General features: G+C 38.6%; 1 protein-coding gene across 2 annotated transcripts in view; it reads left to right on the top strand.

The window, feature by feature from the left end:
• pde7a (phosphodiesterase 7A) overlaps positions 1-18,221 on the top strand; it is a 158,541-nt gene that overhangs the window by 8,524 nt on the left and 131,796 nt on the right. The window contains exon 2 of one of the 2 annotated variants that reach the window (XM_060822676.1): positions 16,252-16,314. The exons of the other annotated variant lie outside the window; for it this stretch is intronic. Within the exon in view, the coding sequence (XP_060678659.1) occupies positions 16,252-16,314 (63 nt within the window). The remainder of the gene's footprint in view (positions 1-16,251; positions 16,315-18,221) is intronic. 2 annotated transcript variants of the gene reach the window in all.

Raw genomic sequence — 18,221 nt, 5'->3', positions numbered from 1 at the left:
ACAGCTTACTACACAGGATAAATCTTTTCTGTGTTCGGGGTTTTAAATTAGTAGAGGGTTTTACTCTGTGTCGTAACAGAATTAAAATGAAGGGCTAAAGGTATGAGAGGAAATGGTTGGGGGGTGGAGGAGGAGGAGGAGGGCGAAGGTGGGAATAGGCTATTGAGTTGGATGATGAGCCATGATCATACTGAATGATGGAGCAGGCTGGAAGGGATAAATGACTTACTACTATTTTCTGTGTTTCTGGATCCAGATCGACTTCTTGAAGATAACATTGTACCATTTATTGATATGAGTTTTGAATGAAACTGTCAGAATTTAGTCATTCTTGAGGCCTTTTTGTTTAAATACTCAAAGTGAAGGCAACTGGAAAGGAGGAACTTGTATTTATATCCTCTCCCTATCAATGACTCCACTTCTGAACGATTGCTTACCTATGTCATTCTAATAAAGAATTTGTAGTTTTTTGAATTATGGCAAAGTGTCAGTCAAAGTATTTGTTGAGCACACGGATGCTTGCTTTCCTGCTAAAAGTTCATTACTTGTATAAATGTAATTAACATTTCGATCATTTTCACGGTGGGTTTTATAATCATTTTTCATTTGAAAGGTCATGTGGAGTGAATAGAGCTTCAGTGGCCCAGTTTGCCATGTAATGCCTCACGAATTAGACTTTTAAGTATTGATTATTGTGCATGTAAGTCATAATTTCTTGGTGCGCTCATTCTTTTTTTCCACATGGTTGATCTGAGAAATTCCAATGCATGAGCAACTGGACCATTTTATCTGACATAGTTCTATCGCCGTCAAAATATGAAACTAGAAATGAATCTTCAAAAAAAGTTTAGGTATTTAAAATTTTTATGGGAAAGGCTTTTTTTTAAATAAATACAGTTAATTATTACAAAACTTATCTGTCTGTTTTCTTTCTAATTTATTAGTGCTGAATATAACATTAAATTAATCTGATTCCAAGTCTTTGTTTGACTTTTGATTTAAATTTATAATAATTGGTTAAATAATGGCTTAGTTTATGGCATCAAAGAGTCTTAGCAATATAAACACAATGAGAGTCACAGGGAATACTCTCCACTTTAGTCATACCTGACACAGAGGAAGATGGTTGTGGTTCTTGAGCTCAATCATCTTTGATCCAGGATATTGCTGCAGAAGTTACTCAGTAGTAATTTTATCTTCCTCGCCTAGATACAGATTTTTCTCTTCAGCCTGGTCAGAGATTTCATTAGAAGCCAGTGGCGCAGATTCCTCAGACTTAGACCCAGATCCCTGGCTCAGAGGTAGGGACACTGCAACTGTGCTGTAAGAAGCTGGGGTTATTTGGGGTAGAGTACTAGGTGTAATTATTTTCAGCTGTTTCATAAGTGGCTTGTCATTCCTCAAAAGGTGTTGGCTGATGATTGCATGGTGTTCAGCACCATTAGTCATTACTGATGCAGTCTTGTGACCATTTAAAGCAAGATCCAGACAACAGCTTGAGTTGATGTGCAGCATATGTCATTCATGTTGCATGATTGCCAGGCAATGACCACTTTGAGCAAATGTAACAATTTCTGCTGTTAGTTAGCGTTATGTCTGTTAAATTTGTTACAGTTGACATTCTGGTGAGGAGGATTATCATTGATCAGGAACTGAATTGGACCAGCCATATAATCATGATAAATATGTAGAATGCTCTGAGAAAACGAACAGAAAATTACATCCCCAACCCAAGGAAACCTAAGCACACAAATAGAAAGTGGGTTATAACACCAGTGCTTCACCGGAGGCTCACTGGTGATGAAACATCTGAAATTGAACCTTCCAGCTGAGCAAGCAAACTTACATCCATAAGAACAGTTCCGAGGTTAGGAATTCTTGAGTAACCAGAGCTCTAACTCACGAGAGCCTCTCCCTTTCTACAGGGCACAATCAGGAGTGTGATGGAATACTCTCCATTTATCTCACTAAGTGCCATTCTAACAATAGTCAAGAAACCTGACGCCATCATTTGACCAACATCCCAGCCATTTCCTTAAATCTTCTTCACCAACTCAGTGGCAATGTTGTAGACCAGTTACCTACCAAGACCTGTTTTTACTTGCATTGCCGTAGTCTCCAGGGGTATGATTCAGAAGCTGGAAATTGCAGTGAATCTAGTCAATCTTTGACTGGTGTGGTCATGATGGAACGAATGGCAAATGCTGCCGAAATAGGAAGCACTACCACTTGGTGTTCCTCCAAGCTGTACCTCATTGTGTCTTGCATTGCTGTGATTCAGAAGGTCAACTCACCAGCCCCTTCTGTAGGGAACATAAGGGCAGGCAATAAATACTGGCTCAGCCAACATTTGGTGAATTAATTTGTTTGTTTATACATCAAAAATTATTAAAAGTGCTGAACAACTTTTCATCCTTCAGATTGTTGCAAAGGCACACAATTAAGGTTATCCTGGTATTAAATTGAAGAGTTGAAAAGCTTGGTACTTTCAACCCTAAACCAAAGTTAGTTACCAACAAAGTATAATTATATTTAAATAACTAACTATAAACCTTAGACATTAAGTCAAAAGGTGCTTTAAATTGTTGCATTTCAAGTTTGGTCCAAGGAAAAACAATGGAAAGCAACTCAACAGAACTTGATTTGAGTTCAGCTGGTTGTCCATATTTGAACCAAACCTATGACCAGCTTCCATCTTAATTGGCTCTGTGAGTCACTGAGCTGGTTACTGATGAACAAGTACTTGATAGTATCGTCTGAGATTTCATCCATCACTTTACTGATTGTGAGCAGACTGATAAGGTAATAATTGATTGGGTTGGATTCGTTCTACTTTTGTGGACTGGACATAACAGGGCAATTTTCTACGTTGTCAGGTACTTAATGTATTGTGGCACTGGAACAGTTTCACTCTGGGCAAAGGTAATTCCAGAGCATAAATCTGCAGTAATATTATTGCAATGTTGTCAGGGGCCATAGTCTTTTACAGTATCCAGTGCCTTCAGCAATTTCTTGATATTACATGGAATGAATTAAATTGGTTCCCAGCAGGCCTTTGTGCTGTGTTCTATAGACCATTCTTATGCTGTTAATCAGCTGCATGTAACTCATCAGAAAGATAGACCTGTGAATATTTCTTTCTGCACGCTGATAGCAGTTGTACAAAACTATGGTCTATTAGTTACAAGTATAAGTGGTAAAATGGGATTACGTACAGTTAATTTTACAGATAAGTCATCAGTAGTTGGAGGGAGACGGGCAGAAATTATGTCTGCCCTTGTTTCAAGCTTGCTAACTTTATTATTTGGGTCCTCTAACTATACGGTCCTAGTCCCAAGTTAAATAACCTAATGTGCATCAAAGCTATGACTATCGTTTGGAAGTGAATACCATACTCTCTTTCAATCATCATTTTATTAATGAAAACAACTTCAGATCAAGCTGCAAATTCTAGGAGGTTTTATTTGCAGTGTATCAATGGGTTTTTGTAACTAAATTGCTCTGACTGGCATAAATATTCAAGATGTGTTTTTACTAGATAAAGGTAGTTTTTCTTTAAGAAAAGACTAGCTCTGAAAGTGGACATTCACGGAAGCTGTGAAGTCCATGAGACATTGGACCAAATGGCCTGCTTTTGCTCCTTCAGATTACAACAGGGTCTTGACCAGATGGGCCAATGGGCTGAGAAGTGGTAGATGGAGTTTAATTCAGGTAAATGTGAGGTGCTGCATTTTGGGAAAGCAAATCTTACCATTAATTGTATAAGTCCTGCTAAGGTCCTAGGGAGTGTTGCTGAACAAAGAGACCTTGGAGTGCAGGTTCGTAGCTCCTTGAAAGTGGAGTCACAGGTAGATAGAATAGTAAAGAAGATGTTTGGTATGCTTTCCTTTATTGGTCAGTGTATTGAGTACAGGAGTTGGGAGGTCATGTTGCGGCTATAAAGGACATTGGTTAGGCCGCTATTGGAATATTGCATGCATTTCTGGTCTCCCTTCCTATCAGAAAGATGTTTGGCTAGCTTACTTGTATTCACTACTTAGCGATTCTTTGCTAATTTTTAAAAGGCTCCCAATCTACTTTTTTTTACTGCAAAGTTTTTTTTTATAACCTAATACTATGCTTAAATTTTTTAGTGAGCTGTGGAGGGTCTTTATTGCTTAGTATTTGTTTATCAGTGAAATATATTTTTGTTGAACATCTTGGTTTCATTAAATGTTTCCCCTGTTTGTTTATAATCATGCATTTAGACTGTTTGCCCAATTAAGCATGTCCAATTCTCTCCTTATGCCCATAAAGTTGGCTTAAAGTTTAAGATTGTGTATGTCACTTTCATTTAACATGAAATGTGAAGGTGTTCATGGAACCCCTACAGTGTGGAAACAGGCCGTTTGGTCCACAAGTCCACACCGATCCTCCAAAGAGCATCATCCCCTCCTACGACATCCCTGTAACCCCACATTCCCATGGCTAATCCACTTAACCTACACATCTTTGGACTATGGGAGCAAAGCAGAGCACCTAGAAGAAGCCCACACAAACGCAAGGAAATGGGCAAATTCCACACAGACAACACCTGAGGATGGCATTGAACTTGGCTCCCTGGTGTTGTGAGGCAGCAGTGCAAGCTACTGAGCCACCCTGATAACTTTTTTTCAAAAATTGAAAAATAATGATAATTAGTTATGACTAATGAAGTTCTTGCTTCATTAAATAGCAGCTTTAGCAGGATACAAGTGCTATTAGATATAAGACCTCAAATTGTCCACTACCGTTGTTTTGCCTTTTGAATCTGTTAACTGTTTGGCCCAGGCTAACACCCTAATAACCTTGTCACCGAGGTCAACCTGGTTTCAGTCACTACAGAAGTGCAGCATTTACTTTCTCTGTTTCTCCTCTCCACTTGGAGAGTGCTTCCATTAAGGTATTGAGACTTGAAGAGTGATGCACCTAGATGAACAAGTTACCCCCATTCTTGGCAATTAGTAACAAGCTCCTTCTACTATCAAGGCCAATGCTGTCTTTTTCAAGAAGAGGTTTAAAGTGTCTTGAAGTGTTTACTCCCCTGGCGTGTTGGACTTTTGAGTGTTCAGATAATAGCAAATGGTTGAAGATGGTTTCTGTATCTATTCGGGACAGTGACCAGTCCATTGAAGATGATTTTGCAGAAATTTTACCAGAATGTTTGTTAGTAGACCTACCTGAAAGAAACCTACTTAGATTTGTAAGATGGTAGTACCCCATAAAACTAGTTTTGCCTGGTTCAGCTGTCAAGTCCTGTGGAGAATCAATAACAGCACAGTGCTATGATCTTGTGAATCTTGTACTCAAGATTCTGCACAAATGAGACAAATTCACAAGTGCTTGTTGAAAACCATTGTTGGGGAAAAGGTATCTTTGGGCAGCAGCATCTGTTGCTGAATTGTCCACTTCAAGATATCCATGATTCACCTCAACTGAAGAGGGAACTAGAAGCAAAGCTTCATTTGTTTTATGGAGAAAGCAGAGTCAATGTTTCAGGTCCAGTGAAGGGTCCTATGCACTCCTGCTTATGAACACAATCCCACTTAGGTGTAATTTTAAAGATTTGCCATATGAACAATTTCTGTATTTACGGCTGCATTCTATTATGTTCCAACTTACACACACATCCACTTACGAATGGTCTCTGGAACAGAACTTGTTCACAACCCAGGAACTGCCTGTAGCCCACTTGATTGGCACTCCATTTGCCACCTTCAACATTCATTCTCTCCAATCAGTGGCAGCAGTCTACAAGATCTACAAATTGCATTGCAGCAACTTGTGCAGGCTCCTTTGAAAGTATTGTCTAAACCTGTGATGACTTCTGTTACTGAGAATGACAAGGGCAGTAGATACATGAGAACAAAAATCACCTGCATATTTTCCTCCAAGCCACACATTATTCTGAGATGAAAATAATTGCCGTTCATTTAGTCAAGATGGATCTAATCCTTGGAGCTCCCTTCCTAACGCAAATTGGATATATGACAGTGTTCAAGAAGATAGCTAACCACCACCTTCTCCAGAGCAATAAAGCAACTCTGATGGGGGAATAAATAAACCGTAGAACCAGCGACGGTTCTCATTGCATGAATTTTTAAAACTAGACTCGCTGAGCTCGTACCACTAGGATGAAACTGGTATAAATATCCAGTATTGAGACATTAAAGTTGCAGTCCTTGCTAACCCGAATAAAAAATCCTCTTCTCAAACCAAGTATGTTGATACCAGTTATATTGTTCCCACACCACCTTGTTTGAGGTCAACACAAACTAACGATCCAACTTGGGATGCTTCTGGTCTGTGTGTTAAGTACTGTATTTATTGTTGAAAGAAGGACTAGAACTGTTTAAAGTTTTTTAATATACTAGCATGAAGCTTGCATTGAATAACTGTATGGCAAACCCATTTGCTGAAATGAAACGCTGCAGGCTCAATATCCTGACAAAATTGCAACCAAAGCTTAAAATTCACCCTGAAATCTTGAATTTTTAAATTGAGTTTAAAACTATATTGGGTTACTCTGTTCAGATTCACACATGGCTGAGTTCCCCAATATGTGAAGAGCACATTTTCAGAGCCTTTTATGGTGTTTTTTTTAAAGAGGTGTGTTTAGCGATGCAGTTATTCTTTTGTAGTTATTATTCAGGCTTTTTGTTTTTTTTTGTTTGTTTGTTTTGAATTCGCTTCAAACTAGATTGTATCATTTTAACAAGAGGTAGAATGAAGCCAAGATATTCTTTTATTAGTATTTTGAATTAAGATCGTGTGCCTTTGGATTGGTAAATGCCATTCTGCTGCAGGATTTGAGCAGCATAAATGGAGAATTCTGTCTCGTTATTGGACTGATAATTTTCATAACAGTAAATCAATGGCTTGATTCTGAACAGGATAATGAGTTGAGGTGTAATACAAAAGACCAGCTAAATCAGTGGGACCGTAGGTCAGTGGTGAGAGGTAACAGCAATTAGTAGTGCTACGTTCACCACCTGAATGGTTGTATAATTCAGAAATATATTTATTGGCATCTTAGCATAATGAGAGAGTAAGCAAATAGATTTCAATATTGCCGTGTGTTTGTTCCTTATTGTATGTGAGGGCATGTTCAGCACCTTGTCTGGTTACTGGAAGATTCACTACCCTCAAGTGTTGTTCCATTTGAATGTGTTTCACACCGTTCTGGCAACAGTTCAGAGTGATTTTTCCAGAAGATGCCCTCAACGCAAAACATTTAATTAGTACCCGTTTCACTCCTGTCTTAATCAGGGGGCCCATTGCACTCATCTTCCAAGATTTGATTCCTTTTCTATTTTATTATAGTAAATAACATTTAAAATACAGTGGGACTTTGTATGTATCTTCATTCTAATTGTGATACTTTTCAATTTTTTTAGCACACTTTAACTTTGTTGAAATGTTTGGGTTACAATCTTTCCAACTGTAGTATAGTTTGTTTTCTTTCTTTTGCGGAATGAATCTATATTATACTGTAAAAGAACCTCTGCCTCATTTGAATGTATTTCAGTGACTTCCCGCCTACATGAATGAAAACAAACAAAAAATTAAACATATCAAGCCAGGTTTCAGTCAAATCTGTCTTATCCAGTAGTATCTAGAATTGGGATCTTAGCAAATGTTTGAAACTAGAAAAGTGTAAGCATAGTGACTGCTGGCATTCTAGAGAATAAGAATGGGGAATCAGTGATAGATAATAAAGAAATGGCTGATGAAGTGAATAAATATTTCATTTCATTTCTTCTCCATAGAGGATACGAAAAAACCATCAGCAATCGCTTTAAGTCAGAAGATGAAAGGAAGATAGGAACTTGTTGAACTTTGTCCCTAGTGAGCCAACTGATTGAACTGTCAGCTGACAAGTCTTTGGGTTCTGGTGACTCCAATCTAGAGTTGGGAGTGTGATGTTGGGGGTTGCAGTCGGGTCGGGCAGTGTCCGGATTGGCGTTTTGGGTGTGAGCTCTTCATCGAGAGGGGCTTGTGCACGGTGTGCTGGTTTTCCTTGCTCAAGTGCTGCCTGACCTGCTGTGCTTTTCCAGTGCCACACTCTTGACTCTGATCTTCAGCATCTGCATTCCTCACTTTTCCCTACCAGATTTGTCTAGTCTTTTTTAAAAAAAAAAGTGATTTGGAGATGCCGGTGGACTGGCGTGTACAAAGTTAAAAATCACATGACACCAGGTTATAGTCAAACGGGTTTAATTGGAAACAGTAGCTCTGAAAGTAAGTGCTTCCAATTAAACCTGTTTCGACTATAACCTGGTGTTGAGTGATTTTTTTTAACTTAAATGTGGATAGTAAGGTTGTACAAATATCACTGAGATTTTTCCAAAATATGCCAGATGCTAGAAAGCTTCTAAAAGACTTCAAAACATATTTATAATTAATTTTAAAGATAACATAACAAAAATGCACTTGAATGTAGATAGGTTGAGGGAATGGGCAAGAAAATTGGCAGATGGAATATAGTGAAATATGAAGTTGTTCAATTTTGTGGAAATAATATAATTTAGGACTATTAAATGAACAGTGAATGTCGGGTTCCAAGATGCAGAGATTTTGTTCTATTACATGAGTTGCAGAAATGTCAGCATGCAGGCACAGCCAGTAATCAAGAATGCTATTCTTTATTCTAGTAGAAGGAATTGAAATGCAGGCAAGGAGTTAGTTCTATGGTTACATAGGATGTTGGTGAGACTACAGCATGAATACTGTATGCTGTTTTGGTTTTCTTACTTAAGGAAAGATGTAAATGCATTGGAGATAGTACATACGAAGTATACTGTATTGATAACTGGGATGAATGATTTGCCTTATGATTAAAGGAAGGACAGATGGATTTTGATTACACTGGAATTAAGTTGATTGTTTGAATCAGAAGACAATTTGATTTGATACAAGAGCCTGAATGGCTTTAACAAGATGAACAAGGAAAGGATGTTTCCTCCTGAGTGAATCAGGAACTGGAGGGACACTGCTTCGAAGTTAGGAATTTTCCTTTTGAGACAGAAATGAGAACATTATTCTCACAGATGGCTGTGCAATTTTTGAACACACTAACTTCAGGAGATGGGCATCATAGAATTTTTTACAACTTTTATTGTCCATGCCTGTACCAGAGAGCAGACCCTGTTTGAGGGGCTGAATGGTATACTTCTGCTCTGACTTTGCATGTTCAAAAAAGGACTGAACTCAGGGAGAAATGAGGGATACTGACTACTACTGAGCAATTGAGAATCAGAGAAAACTGCTTGCTGGTTGAAGTAATCATTAGCACTAAAGAAGATGTAGTGCAGGTTCACTGTTCGATGAATGTGCGGTCCCAGAGATTTAGGATAGTGAAAAAAGTGTTTGATGTGCTTTCCTTTATTGGTCAGAGCATTGAATACAGCAGTTGGGAAGTCCTTTTGCGGCTGCAAAAGACACTGGTTTGGCCACTTTGGAGTATTCTGTGCAGTTCTGGTTTTCCTTCTATTAGAAGGATGTTGTGAAACTTGACAGGGCTCAGCAAAGATTTACAGGGATGTTGCCAGGGTTGGAGGAAGGGAGAGTCTGAATAGGCTGGGGCTGTTTTCTCTGGAGCATCAGAAGCTGGAGTGACCTTTTAATCGAGGTTTATAAAATCATGAGGGGCAGGTCTTTTCCCTGGGATGGGGGGAGTCCAGAACTAGAAGGCACAGGTTTAGGGTGAGAGGGGGGAAAAATTAAATGGGACCAAAGGAGCGACTTGTTCATGCAGAGAGTGGTGCAGGTATTGAATCAGCTGCCAGAGGAAGCGGTGTAGGCTGGTATAATTACAATATTTTAAAAGGCACCTGGATCGGTATGTGATTGGGAGAGTTTAGAGGGATATGGGCTAAGTGCTGGCAAATGGGACTAGATTAGTTTAGGATATCTAGTCAGCATGGGCGAGCTGGACTGCAGACCGCAAGGTCTGTTTCCGTGGTGCACAACTCTGACTTTATCAACTTTGCTCCATGTTCAACTGTTGACCGACCATAATATTTAACTACCTTTATACTTGTGCCAATTTATATTCAAGATCCCTAACTTGAAACTAACTATGGGGATGCTGCAAGTAATCTGAGTATGTCTCACTGACTAGCTTTAGCCTTAAATTTAAATTTTAATTTATCTAGAATTTTATATTTTGTAGTTGTGTAAGGCTGTTTGCAGCAATATAAAGGAAAATCGAGGAACTTCAGTATATTAATGCACTATTTGTTTTAATAGTGTCCAAACAATATATTTGAGACTATAACCACCATTTATGCCTCTGTTGACTAGTCTCTCAGCTGAACTGCAGTAAATACCAAGTTCAATTGGAGATATTATCTTATTTGTATAGGTTCATGTGATCCGCACATGTTTTGAATTTGGAGGAAACTAGATTGCTGTGTGCTGAGAATTCTATCTAACTGCCTGTATTATATCCACTTACTGGTACAATCTAAGAGGTTGAGGATTGGGGTCATTAGGCTAAGTGCTTGTAAAGCACAATTGTTCCAGCTCAGGAACAAACTTACATCCAGCACTATTGGTCAGTGAATTCTAGGATCGTGACATTTCCATTAATTTGAATGCAGCTGAAGTAGCATTGTTGTACCGTTGAAGCATCGCCTTAAACGAATCTTGGGAATTATGATGTAGCAGACTTTCATTATATCATGCAACTCCTGGTTATTTCTCTGGAAAACCAATACAGCTTGTGACTTGGAATTACTGAGACTTACAAATCCTGCACAAGGCTTCTGTGACAGCTTCTGTTGACAAGTGCATCTTTGTCTTTTTTTTAATTTCTCCTGAAGATTGATAAGAAACAGAAAATGAATTTTCCAGTAACTGCTTGGCGACCAGAGAATACAAGGACTTAAAGTCTTTTCAAATAACAGCAAAGTATCGTGAATATGGGAAAACAAAAATCTGAAACAAACACCAAATGCTTGAGAAACTCAACAGGTCTGGTAGCATCTGTGGAGAGAGAAACCATTAAGAATCATTCCAATTTCAAAATGTTAAGAGTCATACAACGCGGAATCAATGGAATCAACCTTTGGTCCAATCGTCCATACAGACCAGATATCCTGAACTAATCTAGTCCCATTTGCTAGCATTTGGCCCATATCCCTCTAAACTCTTTTAATCCATGTAACCATCCAAAAGCCTTTTAAATGTTGTAATTGTACTTGCCTCTGTCAACTCATTCCATACATGCAGCATCCTCTGTGGAAAAAGTTGACTTTCAGGACCCCTTTAAAATCTTTTCCCTCTCACCTTAAACCTATGCCCTCTAATTTTGCACACTCCTATCATGGGAAAAAGTTCCTGTTTGTTTCCCCTATCCATGCTCCACAAGATTCTATAAAACTCCATAAGGTCGCTCCTTTGCTTCCGACTGAAACTCTTCCAGAGAAGAATCGTACCAGACTCGAAACACAAGCTTTGATTATCTCTCCAACGAAGCTGCCAAATCTGCTGAGTTTCTCCAGCATTCGGTGTTTATCTCAAAGTCTTTGATATGATTGCAGTAGGCCTATTAAGGTGCAAGGAAGCCACCCAATCAGAATGAATGATTACAACTGGAACAATAATTTCATGGGGCTTCATTTCACTCTGAAGATATCAACTCTGGTTCTAACTGTGTTAGTTGTTTTGATATAGTGACCCTCAAATGCCAGATGGAAGTGTTTCTCAAACAGCAATGCTACCAGCCTTCACATACCTCTTTATTACATCAGATGTTGCTGGACTATAGACTCCAAACTATTTGAGCTGTTGGCAGTATTTCTAATTTCTACTCGTGAGTAATGTCAGTGGAAAAATACTCATTATTTTCTCCTGTGGAGATTGTTGACTATGTTTGTCAGATGGGCTTTGACCCAATTTGGTACTTCCTTCGGTTACTTGCAAAAGCATATTCTCTTTGGGAATGATTGACACTGTTTGTTTTATAAATTTGCTGCACTATATCCCTTTTTTTAAAAAAAGTAATCCTGCTCATGACTAACTTTCCCCAAATTTCTAGATAAAATGTATTTTTACTGCATTGAGTCTGCACCACAAAACTGACTCTATATTGGAAGCGTATAGAGATTGGTGGTTAATTTTTACCATTTTAGTTTCTTAGGCACCTCAGGAATGAGTGAAATCTGTTTTAATGAGTGGTTAATTCATTTGAAATAATGGAAACTGCAACAAAATTGATTTTTACTTCAAATTGCAAAGTCTTTTAGTTTGTCTTCATTAGCATTCTTCACAACTTAAAAAACTGTATACACATCAGCTGTTTTCTGAAACCTGCCTCCTCAAAGTCCTTACAACTTAATTTGCTTGTGACCCCAACACTCCACTGTCATGATGCTTGTGCTGTGTTCCTTGTCCTAGATGCAGCAATTCATGCCTGATGTCTCTCTCAAAGCAGATTCTACCTCAAAACTATCCTCTTGAGTATAGCGATCGAATGTGTTTCTCTTTTTTTTTCCTCATTCTTCCATTAGTGAGTCGAGTTGCAATTCTTGGGTATCTGAAAAACAGCCAGTTGCAGTGAGAGATGTAGGCTTACACAATTTGCACTTGTAAATCAAGAGATTATCGGAAGAGAGAAAGAGAGTTGGACACAAAGTTACTGTCAACTTTAATAATTTCAGCCTCACTATAATAGTTGTGTAAGGCTTTGATCTGACACCTGTATTGGTCTACATGTAAGGATGGATACTCTTCTGAGGTAATTCTGTAAGATTTTTGGGTTCAATTTAACTCCAGTTGTAAGACCATCTAATATCCTTGGACCAGCCATTTTCAGTTGCTTCATCACTAACTCTCACTCTGTTTTGTCATCAGTTAACATTCCCAATTCTAACTCTATAACAATGTTCAGCACAATTTGTGACTTCTCAGGAACTGAAGCAGTCCATGTGCAAAAGCAGCAGAACCTGGACAATGTTTGGGCTGGCAAGTGGCATGTAACATTCATACCACACAAATGTCAGGCAATGATAAACTCCAACAAGAGCGAATCTAAACTGTTGCCTCTTGAGGTTCAGTGATATAAAAGTCTCTGAATCCCCCACTATATACATCCTGGGGTTACTAGATATATAATGAGCCATATACTTGCTGTAGCTACAGGAGCAGGTCAGAAGCTTGGAATCTTGCTGCAAGTAACTCACCACCTGACTCTCCATGGCTTGTTTAATATCTAAAAGGCACAAGTCAGAATTCTGATGCAGTGCAGATCAGTGCAGCTTTTACAACTTGCCAGAATGATAACACCATTGAGGACAAATCTGCTTGCTTGATTGGCACCACATCTAAAAACGTCCACTCCCCACACCACTGACTCTTAGTAGCAGCAGTGTAGAAATATAGCAAGGGCATCTTAACACCTTGCAAACCCACGACCACTACCACCTAGAAGAATAAGGGACAGCAGGTATGTGGGAACACCACTAGCTGCAAGTTCCACTCACCATTTTGACTTGAAATATGTCACCGTTCCTTGGCCAAAACTTAGTCACTAATGGAATTGAGAGCTTACCTATAACAATGGCAGTGGTTTGCGAAGGCAGCTCACCACTTTCAAGAGCTATCAAGACAAATAGTGATCTGAATAAATATTGGCCTGACCATTGATGCCCACATACTGAGTGACTATTTCAATGAAAAAGTAGGAATGGAAGTTGGCAGTTTGGCTCATGGAGTCTGCTCAGCCCTTCAGAAAAACTATGGCTGACCTCCACTTTATGCATTTTCCTCATAACCCCAATGTCCTCACTGGTTAAAACTCTATTGCAGCCTTGAACGATCCAGCCTTTACAGTTCTCTGTTAAAGAATTCCATGGATTTACTACCCTCTGAGAAGGAATCCCTCTTCATCTCTGTCTTAATTTGGCAGTCCCTTACTTTGAGATTGTTGAACTAGAGACACACTTGCAAAGGAAACTACCTGTCTGTATCTACCTGCCTCGAAGAATTGTATGTTTCATTAAGGTGTCCTGTTATTCATCTGAACTCCAATGAGTACAAGCCCAATTTATTCCAACCTCTACTCATAAGAAAATCCCACCATATCCGGAATCAATCTGGTGAACTTTACCTAGACTGTCTCTAATGTCAGTACACCACCTCTTTAGATAAGGGGGTCAGAACTGTTTTCAGTATTCTAGATGTGGTCTGACTTGCGCCTTATATAGTTTTAGTGAGACCTCCCTATATTTATACTCCATTCCCTTTGAAATAAGGCCAACCTTCCATGTTATTGGAGACATGGCTACAAGGAAATTAGTGCTGGGAAATAAATAATCACCAGTGTGCGATATTTGAAAAAGATAAGCAGAAAAGGAAATGTGGAGTGCTGGAAAAGCACAGCAGTTCAAGCAGCATCTGTGGAGCAGGAGAATTGTCGGTTTGGGCAAGAGCCCTTCAGGATGAAGTCTGTTGCCCGAAACATCGATTCTCTTGCTCCTCGGATGATGCTTGACCTGCTGTGCTTTTCCAGCATCCCACTCTCAACTCTGATCTCCAGCATCTGCAGTCCTCACTTTCTTCTATAAAAGGAAAGGTAGTTAGGTAGTTTTTAAAATTTCATGATGAATTAAGTGAAACAGCAAGAAATGATCTAAGATTAAATGATGGAGAATGCACGTGGATGGAGGTAAGAACCAACAAGGGGAAGACGACCCTGATGGAAGTAACCTTTACGCCACTTAACAGTAGTGATCCATAAGGTAAAGAATAAATCAGGAGATAATGTTTCTATTTATGCTGTTAGTGCATTTATTTTGTTCCCGATATCATGTACATTTAAGAGCCATTAATTTTGGCTCCCCTACCCCACTGAAACCTTGGCTTTGACACAAGTTAATTGAATTTGAGAGAACCAGTCTGAGTTTGCCCAGGTACAAATGTTCATACAGTTTCAGAAATAAGTAATTCTTAAAAACAATGGTTTTAGTCCTTCTAACTAGAGATTCCAATTCATGATATTAAATGATCGAGCACAGAAGTCTTATTGTTTTCTGTTGACTGAAATTCTCCTCCTGTCATTGGACTTCCTTGTTGTGCATCAAGCCACAAAATCCCAGAACTCTACCCTTACCAAGCCCTATTTCTTATCATGATCAGAGACCTCCTGAATTCTAATTGGATTTTCTCCCCCTTTTGATGCTTTATGTTTGACCATGAATAGCATGATATAGTCAATAAATGGTTAATCTTGGATTGGTTGGATGCTGTCTTCCTAATTGTTCTCTTTATGATGTGGAGATGCTGGTGTTGGACTGGGGTGGACAAAATTTAAAAACCTCTCAACATCCGGTAAGAGTCAAACACGTTTGTTTGGACAGCAATCTAGGTTTATTCAGTGTATCATTTCAGTTGCATGACACAGATCTTTTGCTATAAATTCTGTCTCATGATCCTGCTCCACAGCTACCTGATAAAGGAGCAGCGCTGTGAAAGCTAGTACAGGGTGACACCCCCTGCATCTGCGGAATCATTTCCCGGGGTTTCATTTACCTGCGGTTTACCGCGGCCTGAACATAATATGGGGAACATTCCAGAATCTGTAACCAGGAGGCTGCTGGGAAGGTACGTTTCCCATTCAAATGAATGGGTTTGCTCCTATCCACAGTTTTGGGCTTCCATGGTAGGTCTTGGAACGTATCCTCCGTGGGTACGGGGTGAGGGGGACTACGGTACTTCCAAATTAACCAGTTGGACTATAACCTGGTACTGTGATTTTTGACTTTGTTCTCTTAATGGATAATCTTACTAGTATCACTTTTCAGGATCTCCTGATTATTCTTTTGTTATGCCGGTCACTGTAAGATCATTTCTTTTTTAACAGTTTATCACTTCATTTACCAGCTCCATAGATCTTTACCAAAATAAGGTGGCCTCAATGATGTTTGTTTAGAGTATGCAATGTCACCTCCAAGTGATTTACTATCATTTCTCATGTCCCAAATGATACATCTTAAAAGATCAACATAACTGCAAGTGTGCTGAAGTGGAGTGGTGGCAGAAGATTAGCCATCAATGTAGTATAGGCTTGAGGCTTATCTACTATGGTTCCAATTGTCTTATTTTCTTGTTGGCCTATGTAGAAACATGAGTACTCTTTTTATATAAAAGAGCAATTTTGGAAATTTCAGGGGTTACAAATTTTTTGACATTTACTATTATACTACCTACTTTTTTTTTATTTTCTTATAGACCTTCACAAACTCTTCTAACCTTTGGATTCCTTCATCTGGGTGGGAAGAACGATTTCTTGAGGTACTATTGTTTTGTGTGTGTTTGAAAAAAAATCAACAGGAAATACATGTTTAAATAAACCATGTCTTTTGGAAAATCTTAACTTTTTCTGTCTTAAACTCCCATTTACATGTTTGATGAAAATGACCACCACAAACTTTGCTTACTGTAATTACATTTCATCAGTAGAGACGCTACATTGCCCCTGCTGCTGTTAATGTTCAGATAGGTTAATTTGGGTAATTTCCATTTATATGGACTGCAGATTTTTTAATTGACATAAATGTAGGGATAAAATGTACTTCTGTAAAATGAATGCTTAATTCCATCTTCATATGCTAATTCAAGTGTCATCTTTTGTCCCACCCTGCTTTTATCAAAAGTTCAAATATGATCAACTAGAAAAAAATTGAAAACTTTGTATTTTCATGTTTTCATCTGGTTATGTCTGATGTTGATGTTGAGAAGTTATAACCTTGTACGTACCTTCCAATCTTCTAAATGGTACGTTTGCTGTTGTTTATTTCATTTTTTTTTGCCTTTCCCTATATCAGGTATTTGTTTTATCTTTTATTTCCATTACCCAGATGTCCCTCTGGCTCCCATGTTCATTCACTGGACTACTTACCTGGCCTTTTTCCTGACATCAGAAGAGTATCACTGCCACTAGCCCTTTTGAAAGTGTTTCAATTGACTCTTCTTTACTAACAACATGGATCTTGGCCAATTGACCTTCAGCTGTCATCTATCAATATGGCTATTCATCATTTGATGCCTGAGTCCCTGATTTGTTGCAATGTCACATTGTCATCATGCGCTATCATTTCGTGGTTTTATTATCTTCACTAATTTTCCAGTGCTGAAGTGGAGTAGGGGTAGATGTAATATCTAAAAATGATTTCAGGAACAGGATTGCACAAAGTAAAACAGCAAAAATAATTATTTCTTTCCCTGCATATCTAAACCAGGGGAGCCAACAGATCGTTCAGTACTGCTGTCTTTGTGTTAGTTCTGATCAGAATGTTGTCGGGGCCCATTTCCTTTGCAGTGTCCAGTGCCTCCATGCTTGGTGTTATGCAGAATGAACTGAATTAGCTGAAGACTGGAATCTGAGATGCTGGGCGCATCTGGAGGAGGCAAAGATAAGTCATTTACTCAGCACTTCTGGAATGAAGATTGTTGCAAATGCTTCAGCCTTTTGCACTGAGATGCTGGGCTCTTCCATCACCTACTACTGGGACATTGCCTCCCCATTTCGAGTTCAGATCAGTTAACTTGTTACAGACTGAAGATTGACTGCGATTTCTGGACTGGAACAATTAGCCACTTGCTAGATTAATTTGAGCCATTAGTAATTATTATTTGGAAATTCTTAAATGTATAAATTGGTTCGAGGATATTTCAGTTTCTATTTCTTTGTTTGACATCATAATGTGTTTTAAAGCAATTATTTTCACTTTTTTGAAAAGGTGACTAACTTCCATTTTCATAAATGGCCTTGCCCTTCCTCATCAAGTTCATCTTTTATTTGATTTATCCATATATTATTCAAACCAAATTGTACAGTACTTCCAGGGTTTTGTCTCCATAAATTTTGCTGGATGATCATTTCATGTGTGATCATTTGATCTGGAAAATCTCCTGATGTCACTTGTAACTTACCTTGTTGACCAGCCTGAGCATGTCAGCTTGTTGAATTATTAGTTCACGATGATTTTATGCATCTATCTTTTTCTGCACTGTTTTATAGTCTTCTATAGACCAATCGTTTTTGGCTTGGTTGTCTTTTTGAAGGCTTAAGAACTGGGATTTTGCCTGTCTTCTGTTCTGGTACCTGAGATTCTAAAACAAGTCACAACTTGACAACCACCTTGGAGAGTACCAATCAATCTTGGTTTTATCTCCCATATTAACCTTATCTTTAAATC

This window comes from Hemiscyllium ocellatum, chromosome 4, assembly GCF_020745735.1.
Source record: "Hemiscyllium ocellatum isolate sHemOce1 chromosome 4, sHemOce1.pat.X.cur, whole genome shotgun sequence".
Lineage (NCBI taxonomy): Eukaryota > Metazoa > Chordata > Chondrichthyes > Orectolobiformes > Hemiscylliidae > Hemiscyllium > Hemiscyllium ocellatum.
The sequence above is the reverse complement of the archived record's forward strand: the minus strand, read 5'-3'. Positions and strand labels throughout refer to the sequence as shown.